At 37.8% G+C, this 10955-nt stretch overlaps 1 protein-coding gene across 1 annotated transcript in view; it reads left to right on the forward strand.

Annotated features, from left to right (window-relative positions):
• Positions 1–9621, forward strand: part of LOC118735412 — a 97713-nt gene extending 88092 nt beyond the window's left edge. Inside the window, exons 2-8 of the mRNA XM_036465135.1 lie at positions 738–1665; positions 2771–2987; positions 3052–3324; positions 3406–4516; positions 4589–4687; positions 7085–7189; positions 7258–9621. Of these exons, the coding sequence (XP_036321028.1) occupies positions 1395–1665; positions 2771–2987; positions 3052–3324; positions 3406–4516; positions 4589–4687; positions 7085–7189; positions 7258–9270 (4089 nt within the window). The 5' untranslated portion in view covers positions 738–1394 and the 3' untranslated portion in view covers positions 9271–9621. The remainder of the gene's footprint in view (positions 1–737; positions 1666–2770; positions 2988–3051; positions 3325–3405; positions 4517–4588; positions 4688–7084; positions 7190–7257) is intronic.
• Positions 9622–10955: the final 1334 nt, after the last annotated feature.

Raw genomic sequence — 10955 nt, forward strand, 5'->3', positions numbered from 1 at the left:
ACTTTTATGATAAATTTATTTGAAGTTTTAAGATGAGTGGTAGCTCTGTTGAAAAACAATTCTACTCCCGCAATTGTGTACATACTTAGTATGTATATGTTCTATTAATGAAAACTTTGCCTACTAACGATGTTGTAACTAATATCTAATACATATGATATATTTATTTAGTTAATTTAAAAAAGGTGGTAAGTCTGCTGACAAATATTTTGAATTAAAATGTTCTTAAAAGCCATTGCTTTAAGGTACAGCCGAATTTCAAGATTTTACATATGTATATGACGTGGTAAATTTTTTAAAAATATATCTGTTAAAAATAAATTTCTTAGTAAGCTATCTATTGATTACATGATCAAAATGGCAATATTGTTTTAATAAATTTTAAAGTTGCATAAAGGTGGCAACATTGCTAAATATATTTATCGTTTAAAATGTTTTTGAATATTATTCGCAGGCAAATTTCATTTTTAATTAATAACAAATTGTAATAAATTAAGTGGAAACCCTGTTTTTGGTTGGAAGTATTCTTAAATACTTCTCGTTGGGCATTAAATTTTTTAATATTTCACAATAATAAGCTATTTATTTTATTGGGTTTTTGGGGACCGCGCTGAAAAATATTTTTATATAATTTAGTTATTATTAAGCGATCTACACCTAAAATGCATTTTAAACATTTGTTTTGACTGCATTGATTTTATGAGTCAATAATTTGTATTCCATTTCTTTATTTTCAGACGCATATTTATTACGAATACGCACGCATGTGCCTACCCAATAATAGAAAATAAATATTTATGCATCTCCGTCATGAAATTTTCCAAATAGAACATTTTCAAAGTGCGGTTTTACTCATAAAAGATATGTAAATTCTAGAAATAAATACATTAAATTGTAGTTACAAGAATCCATAACTGTACCGGTACCAATCTTTCGTGAGTCTTTGATATCTATGAGTACAAACATGTACACAAATTTACAAGCAACAACAAAATAATACGAACTACGAAAAGTAGTATCAACTGCAGTAGCGAATGCACAGACGACGTATTTCCATAAATATATTTAGCACAAGTAAATGATTAAAAATATACATATGCGTGCATAGATATGTATTTTCGTAACTATAAAACTCTCAGCGAATTTATATTTAAATGCGTGCCATCACTCCTACGCGTATAAGATTATATTTCGCGGCGTAGAAAATTTCGAAATAAACTAATAAGTGCATTTAATGAAATAATCAAAGCAAAAGCGATCAAAGGACTACGATTACTAAGAACAACTGCATTTATTAAGAAAAACTCCAGTTTGCATTTATGTACAACAATTAGGCCAACGAGTTGGTCAAACGAACAAAATCATTAAAAAAGCTGCCACTAAACTAACGTGGAATGATCGATAAAAATAAAGTTCAACGCCTGCCCGCTATTGCTGACTTATCTAACCAAAAGTACACTTTAAGTTTTGCTATAACCATGGAACGGAATATTTTTGGAACATTACGATCATCTCTGTTACTTTGCTGGCTTGCAGCTCTCGCGCTCCTATTCGCTCAAGTCACCAGAAGTCATGCCATTGTGCCTGAAAGACAGTTGGTGCCATCGAACGGTTTCGTGAAGAATTATCCGCATTACTATGATTACAACTGTTTCACGGATGGCGGTAAGTTTCAATAAATATATTTTATACTTAGTTAGGGTGGTAAATTGAATGTTTTAGTATATATTATATATAGTACGCCTACAACTTACAGACTTTTGCTTATTAAATGGACATGTGAATGATGCGCACCAATACTAATTTCTGGTAGCAAACAAAGCATTGAAACCAAACTTACCACTGTAGAATGAATGCAATGGGTTATAGCCCAGAGGCTGCAATTCGTACTCTCACTTCTAAAATTGAGAAGGCTCTAGGCCAAAAAAAACATAGCTCTTTGTGCCTTCATGGGAATTTCTTGGGGCTCTTGGGTCTCTATTTCTATGGGTCAATAAAGAACGTCTTGCTAAGCAATGGAAAAAGCAAAAAAAAAACAATTCAATGTGTGTTATCCATGCCATTCCCTTGGCGTGCGGCCAATACAGAGTGCTGAGCCTGATTGCATAAAGCTGGTCTGGAATTTACAATATAGTTTTGCTTATGGGAGGAAGATTAAGAAGAGTGTCTACAACTTTACTGAGGGTAAAAGGAAAGGCTTGCTACAATATACACCGAGAAATTTAGTCATCGGCGGGGGTTGAAATATCGCTGCTGTACGCTGGCTAAAGTTCTTTTTTAAAAAAGGTCGTTAAGGAATTTTGCTTTGGTACAGAATACTCCATTAAAAGGGAGGGGTTACGTTAACTTCTTGGTGTTCTGGGAAAAAAACGTGTTTGTTTTGGCCATGGCTAACCATTCTATTGCCTCCTTACGATCTCAAACGGTGTTGGAGTGGGAAGTAAAGTGGCTTTATTTCCTGCTGAGTCTATGACTCTTTCCTTATTTCCAAAATTCCAGCTTGTGGTCTGAACTATAGCTAATAATTCTACGTACATTTTGGAACCGGCAGTGCACATCACGTTCCGCCTCTAGTACTGAAACTAAATGGGCAGAATAACGTATACACCTGTAACCACCCAAGTTGTACCGAGGCATAAAGTCTCGCGTTAGTTGTAAACGCTGTGTTCTTAATGTGAAAGTGTAGGCGAAAACCCTAATTGCAGCCGAATATCTTTAACATTGAAATAGCTATTAAATAGTGAAGATTGTTTTATTTTTTCTTCTACAGATGCACTTCCAGATATCCCAAACATACGAGATTATTCAATTGGGCTGCAAGTTTCCGACCGAGCACTGCATCAAGTAATGAGTCGAATTTTTGCTATCGTTCTACGCGAGAAGCTTAACTATCGGAATATCTCTTTGGTGCCATACAAATATACAACGAATATTTCCATTGATCGATATGAGGAGAACAACTATCGTAACATATTCGAACAACTGAAGTGAGTTTGGAATTTTTACCGAGTAGCTTCCACAATTCATGCACACCGTTTTTCCTTGTACTAGATACTCACCGTATTCCAACATGTCCATGATAAACGTAGCCGTTTGGATGCCAGCATTGGTGCGTTCAATTGTTCCAGACACAATTATTGAGGCGGGCACTTCCATTACACCAGGTCGCTTCGGTTGGTTTGTGCCCAAAAGTCAGGTCGATTTGCCGCTGGAGCTTGCCGCCTATAGTTTGCACTACAGCGTATTTCTCAATCAGTCGCATGCCGACTATGGACGCTATGTAATACCGGAAGAATTAATTGCGAAACTGAGACATGGTAAAAAGTGAGTATGGATTGCATTCAGATTTGGAAAGGTTTTTTTTTGCGTCTGAGGGAAGAAATTTAACTTTCATTACTCAATCAGCTACGAGGAGTACATAAGTCCGAGCTGCCTTGGAAGAACGTGTGTCACCTTGTTGGCCGAACACAAGCCTGATACCGCATTTGTGATGCATCATATTCAAAATACCAGCAGTTTTGTCAATGTGCTCTGGCTAGGCGCAGATTTTCGTGAAACACTAAGATATTTGCACCAAAAATACCAATCTGTGTACAGTTATAAGCGTTTCATAGTACTGCACTGGACACCTTCCATTGTCATCGATGGCGAAATTGAGTTCTATCAAATAACGCTGCCACATTGTGAAGATTTACTTATTCTTCAGTTGACTGCTTGCAAATACGAGCTCACGCCTGTGCTAAAATACTACGACCAGCGGTTGGGCAGAAGTGAAGAGCGTTTGGTGTCTACATTGCGCGAATTTCAAATACACGATCAAATGCTACAACAACTACAATTGAGCGCTAGTTGGAAAAGAAACGGCAAAGATATTGAAGATATCTACAACCACGTAGCCTGCGATTGGTTAAAGTCAAACGAAAGGACTTATACACAATGGCTCAGCACTAAGTCAACTATTAAGTTGTATATTGGCGGCATTTTTCCACTTACCGACTTTAGTCGCGGCCATCAGAATCTGGAGAAGGCTGTTAAGTTAGCAGTTGAAGCCGTAAATCGTAGTCACTTGCTGAAAAACTATAACCTGGATGCGCAAATCCACGACGGCCAATGCAAGCCAGACGAGGTGATGAAGGTATTCATACACTACTTCACCGAACCGCGTGTATTGGGTGTGCTGGGACCCGCTTGCAGCGAAACCGTCGAACCGATAGCAGGCATTTCAAAGCACACAAACATGGCGGTGATCTCTTATTCCGCTGAGGGCGCTACATTTGCAGATCGGCAAGCCTATCCGTACTTCTTTCGCACAATAGGTTCAAATCGGCAATATGAAGATGTCTATATTGAGCTGATGAAAGTTATGGGCTGGAAACGTGTGGCAGCACTGACCGAGGATGGACAAAAGTACACGGAGTACATCTCACACATGGAAGCGGCTATGAAGCAGCATAATTTGGAATTGATAACTAATAAGAAGTTTCTGAGTGATGTGAAATCAGCGGAAATGAATAAGGTAAGGAAGTCGATGTAGAATTGATATTAAACAGGGCGGAAAATAATCAGGTACATACAATTTCTCTTGCAGTACTTGTTGGATCTGAAACAAAAGCATGCAAAAATTATTATTGCGGATATACACAACAGGAATGCAGAGCTGGCGCTTTGCGAGGCCTACAATTTGGGTGTAAGTTGAAATAAAATTATTTTTCCTATTCCCATTTAACACAACAATCGCTTGTCTGTTGGGGCCGAGAAGAAAAACTTTGTCAATTGTATCCCCACTTCACATATTTAAGATATTCAGACTAAGTGTAGACACGTCTGCTTTTGGAAGCTCTTTTACAAAACTCGAAGATATCAGGAAACAGACTTAGGTTATATTTGCGATTCCGCTGACACGAAAGATGACGTGGGTCATTCATCGGCTAGACCAAGTCGTTTGCAGATACCAATGTATCATGAAACCAGATAGTCGTTATTGATGTCAAGTTTCATGGCAGGCAATCACAAAGGAGGTAAATGTTCTACTAAAAATATTTCCTGCAAATATACAGATGATCTCTTAGACCTATATAGATGGATAGATATAATAGAGGTTGTACACTGCGTCTTTGTAGCTATTGTGCCCTCAGAACTCATCACAAGTGTTTGTATTAGGGTCTTCAGCAGTATCATTGACTGTGGGTAGCCTCTGGTCAAAACTCCCTCAGATGGGTTCGTCTCTTTCTGGCGACCGGGTCACATTATACTTGAAAAATGCTAGAATTGGCCATATATACTTTAGACAGTTTTGGAATTTTCTTTGCGTTGTCCCAAATATAGACGATATTGATATTGTTAGAAAGAAAATTTATCCATTATCAAGGTTCCGGTCCCAAATTTTGTATAAAATGAATAATACACAGAAAAAAGCTCTTGAGTTGACGTTGAATTCTGTAGTTTTATTTATAATTATTTTGTTGAAAATAAAAATATGTAGATATAACTAAAAGTTATAGGAGTAAATCTAAAAATCAAAATCCATAAATCTGGTCTTTTATTTGTTGAAAAATAAAAATGTGGCACATTTTTGCACTTTGCGAAATAATGCGATATTGACTGATGGATTAAATAATTTTTTTAATTTTTTGTTAAAACCATCAGATCTGCACCAATCGTTCGATTTTCAAAAATGAGAAGGTACATTAAATGCCTTGCCTTTGAAATATATAATGAAGGACTCATTTCGTAAAAAGAGTTGCAACCTGCTAAAAATTTTATTCAAATTATTAAATAAGTTAAATGTTTTATTAAAATATGGGTATCAATCGAAAGGGGCTTCGAAAGGGTTGATTTCTTAACTACATGTAGAAGGGCTACCACCTGTTTAAAAAATCAAATTCTATTTACGGAATTAGGTGACTGAAATATGTATTACCATATATATGGGGGTCAGACGAAAGAGGTTTAAGGTCATAGCTTGGAAATGTTTTGAAGAGGGTCGCTACCTGGTTGCAAATCGAATTAAATTAAATTGTACACAATTTTTATACATGAAATATTACAATATTCAAACGAAAGAGTTACGGCATCGTATTTGTTATTTTGTTACAGTATGTAAATTGTTAAATTGCCAATGAGTGGTTCTTTTCATATTACTGGACCTTTAAATTAATTTTAAGGTTTCAGGAATTTGTTTATTCTTCACTTATTTTTTGTTAAATATTTTAAATTTGTTCTTTGGTCTGACACCCAAAATCCATTGAATAAATTTAATTTAATTCTTTAAAGACGTGGCAACCCTTATACTTGTAGTTTAGAAGTAAAGAATTTATTAAACAATTTGAATTCAATATTTAACAGGTGGCTACCCTTCTAAAAAAATAAAACCTTACTGCACATCTACAGACTTATCCCTGTAAACTGACACCTACAACAAGAATCCAAATTTTGCACTTCAGAGAAAGTAGGGAAGGTATCAAAAAACAAATTGCATTTGTGAATTCAGCGTCCTCAAATGCACAAGTTTTCATTTAAATCTGCCCATAATTGTATTTTTGCTCACATTTTATATGAAGTCACGTTGGCAAGAAACTGCTGAAATTGAGTCATCAATACGCCTGGGAATTCGTACGGCTCAAACGAACCTATTGATCATCGTACAGACCTGGTGGTGAACAGGTGCCTTGCTATTCTCAGTCATCCCTGGCGGGCAGAATCGGCCGCCGTTCCTTTCTGAATTAGGAGCCACGGTAGCTTCTGGTGTAGCTGCTGTCAGAAAAGTTGTATTGTCATTTGCTTTAAACTAGTTGACGAAGATTCGTCCTTTCCACGTTCCACGTTCCACTTCACTTCGCCCGGTCGAAGAGTTCCCCGCCGTTTTTTCAGAGAGCTAAGGCTTGCTTTTTGACCATTTGGCCGTTCAGGCCTTGGCCTATAGCTCCAGCTTCTCCTGCACTTTATCGAGCTGTTGCTGTTTCCACCACGCGCTTACTATCTTTCCTAGTTCTACTATAGAAGATGACGTAATGAATAAATAACCACTAATGCACAGCATAAATTTCTTTCGGATCAAATACTTAATATTATACTGTTTTAACAGATGACTGCGTACGAGGGCTACGTTTGGTTTTTGCCTTCGTGGATATCTAAAGACTGGAATACGCTTCATAGCAACCACAATTGCACAACAGAGCAACTTCAAAAGGTATGCAGCTTCATTTAAGCCCAATTCTTTCAATCGTGCAAGCTTCATTTAATTTTAATTTCTTCTAGGCGTCTGAGGGACACTTCAGCATAATGCACACTCCTTTTGGAGACCTCGACTCCACTATGCAGGAAAATATAACTGTACGAAAGTGGCTACAATTGCACACCCAAAGCAATGTTACGATGTCCAACTACACCGGATTTGCCTACGATGCCGTGTGGGCTTATGCCCATGCCGCTGCAAGACTTTTGGCTGAGAACGATGATGCTGTGAATAGTTTGCGGTCTAGCAGCGTAGTCGCACGTTTTGTGGAGCTAATATGGCAGACAAATTTCACGGGGCTCTCTGGCCAGATACAGTTTGGACAGGGCGGCTCGCGTATTACTGACTTGGATATAGTTCAGTGGCGGCAGTTGCAATTCGAGCGCGTGGGCAAATTTAAACCGTATGTGGTAGGCGTGGCCAATAATAGACGTGCCGATGGCGGACGCTTGGATTTGTTTGAGAGTAAGGTTGTGTGGCTGTCGGGTGGGCAGCGTCCCACGGATGGCACATACGATTGTAGCTTCGCTGCTTTGGCGAAATTTTTGAATAAGGATTGTGAGAGCGCGGCTTTTACTTTTACAGCTGTGCTGTGTATATTAATTGTGGTGTTCGTTTCGTTGATTTCATTTCTATTCTGGAAAAAACTCTACGATAAGAAACTAAAGCAGTCAGCGAAGATAATGAAGAATTTCGGCATTGATTTGCTTTCGCCGTCGCGCAACAAGGCTAATACGCTGGACAAATGGGAAGTGCCTAAGGAGAATGTTGTACTCAATCGGCGTTTGGGTGAGGGCGCTTTCGGTACGGTATACGGTGGAGAAGCGCAGATCGGTGCTACCGGCTGGACCGCAGTGGCTGTGAAAACACTGAAAGCGGGCGCCTCCACAGAAGATCGCTTAGATTTCCTATCCGAAGCTGAAGCGATGAAACGTTTTAACCACAAGAACATCGTTAAAATGCTCGGTGTATGCTTGCAAACGGAACCGATTTACACAATCATGGAATTCATGCTGTACGGCGATTTGAAGACATATTTGCTGGCGCGCCGCCATTTGCTGAACGAAAAAGTTGCCGAGGAGTCAGATATTTCTTCGAAACGTTTAACTATGTACGCCATGGATGTGGCGCGCGGACTCGCATATCTGGCGAGTCAGAAGTATGTGCACCGGGATTTGGCCTGTCGTAATTGCTTGGTTGATGCGCAACGCGTGGTCAAGATCGGCGACTTCGGCATGGCGCGCTCCACCTATGAGAGTGACTACTATCGATTCAATCGAAAGGGTATGCTGCCTGTGCGCTGGATGGCGCCCGAATCACTGGCGCTTGGCATGTTCACGCCATCCTCTGACGTTTGGGCTTTTGGTGTGGTCTTGTACGAGATCATCACATTCGGTTCTTTCCCCTATCAAGGACTTACTAATAATCAAGCCTTTGAGTATATTAAAAGCGGTAAAACGTTGCAAATTCCGTCTGGTGCTAAGCCGCCCTTAGAGGGCTTGATAAAGGCTTGTTGGAGTCAGGAGTCAAAGAAGCGACCAACTGCGGCCGAAGTTGTCGATTACATTTCCAATTATCCGCGCTTGTTGACGCCATGTCTGGACTTTCCCAGCGCTTCGGTGGAGATGCCAGAAACGGAGAGTGATCAGCTAGAATTGCTGCCCAAACCGCGAAAATGCTCGCCGCTCAAACGGGACTCCAGGCTGGACATTTTGGCGCAAACGTCAACAATGAATCATTTCAACTGCTCGAATGATTTGATTGATGGCATTGACGAGCCCAAGCACACGAATATAGAAATGCCAACAAGCTTTACTTTGGGTGCGAGTATATCGCAGCATAACAACAATAACAACAATAATAATACTATTAACGCGCAAGCCATGTGTTTGGATGCCTGTTCGGCGACGACGCCGGATGGTTATAGCATAATGTCGCCGCTGTTAATGCATCGAGTGAGCGAATGTTCGGATTCCTCGCAAGCGAGACTAATTAAGAAATCCTCTGTAGAGACACTGCAGCAGACAGAATTTTAAAATTATTAGGATAGAAAATTTTCTAATCTCGCGTATAGCGAAAAAGACTACAGTTGGAAAGAGTTTTTTTTTCGTACAATAAGAGATCCAGCTTGACTGAGCGGATATTGCCATTTTCATAATTTAATTTTCATACACATTTGTAAATATGCCGATACATACATATATTCTAGATATAGGTATAGCAAGTACATACTCATAAAATTAAATCATGAATGCCACTATTGCCAACTGAAAACATAAATATACTGATTATATGCAATTAATTATAATAGGTACTTAGTATAACTATGTATATGTACTTCACAATACCTAAAAGGTACGTAAATACATATGTGCACTATAAGTACGGTGACCATATTTATGAGAGCCGAATACGGGACAAAAAATAATTTTGCAAATTTGTTCCACAACAGCTTACAGATCTTAAAGCCTTCTTCAATGAAAAAAAATCATTAAATTTTAGTATAATAAAGTGCAATTTTAAGTTGCTAAGGCTTACTAATAATTTTTGCCAATTTTTTTTTTTTGTTGACGGTTACGCATTTTTTTCATACAAAGTAAGTAAGTTCGACCATTTTTTTAAAAGAGAAGCAAATCAGCAGCCCTTTCCACTCGCACTTTATAATACTTAATTTTAATGAGTTACAAAACTGCAAACCAAATTTTTTTCTAAAGATCCTAATTAAAAAGTTTGAAATTTTGGTGAAACCTTGCAGAATTAATTTTTATAGTTTTTTGCACAAAGTTAAAAATTTGGTATTATATGGTTTTTGTTAGGTAATGAGCTTTACTTTCATAAAATAAACAATAACTAAACTAAGGAAAAATAGTCAAAACTTACTAAAATGTCCAGCCCTAATTTCTATTTTAGTCCCTGTATGTATTCCTCTATTCGAATCACAGGCATTCAGATTAGGAAATAATAACTGTTTATGGAGAAAATTAGTATCATATATGTACCAAACATCTCTTAGAACTCGTTCATAGGCATGCCATTTTAATGAGTTTTGAAGGCGTCGAAATACCGAACACCGAATACGGGACAAATACAGGACATTAAAAGAAATACAGAACATTTGACGTCCCGTATAAAATAAATAAATTACCAGGACAAAGGGTCAAAAAAGAGGCCTGTCCCGTATAATACAGGACGGATGGTCACCGTAACTATAAGGGAAGACAATTTGACCATATATATATATATTTGTATATACCCTGCAAACCATTTTTTCAGAGTATTCTAAGCTGTAGAGAAATTTTAAAGAATTCGTAAAGATCTCATCCGATTTTTGCCGAATTTTCTAAAATGAAATAAACTATGCACACTTCCATTATTTTTTGAAATTTCGGAAGAAAATCGGTAAAGCAATGAAAATAATGCTGCAATGTGAAGAATTTCTTGCAGAATTTTTTCAGAATATTCTTTGTTTTTCGTACAGAAATTTCATGTTAACCACTTCAAACAATTTTCCTTGAAGATTCGTGAAAAAATCGTTACAGAAAGGGAAACTCCTAAAGATTTCGTTAAGATTTCGGAATTTTTGGTTTGCAGGGTATGTACATACATACATACATACATATATTAGAGTGATAAGAAAAACCTAGTTTTCGAAATTTGTGTGCTATGCATCAAAAACTTTGAAAACATCAAGAAAAAACATGTTGCTGAAAATTTGAGAGAA

Source organism: Rhagoletis pomonella, unplaced genomic scaffold, assembly GCF_013731165.1.
Source record: "Rhagoletis pomonella isolate Grant_MI unplaced genomic scaffold, Rhpom_1.0 Rhpom_scaffold_00003, whole genome shotgun sequence".
NCBI lineage: Eukaryota > Metazoa > Arthropoda > Insecta > Diptera > Tephritidae > Rhagoletis > Rhagoletis pomonella.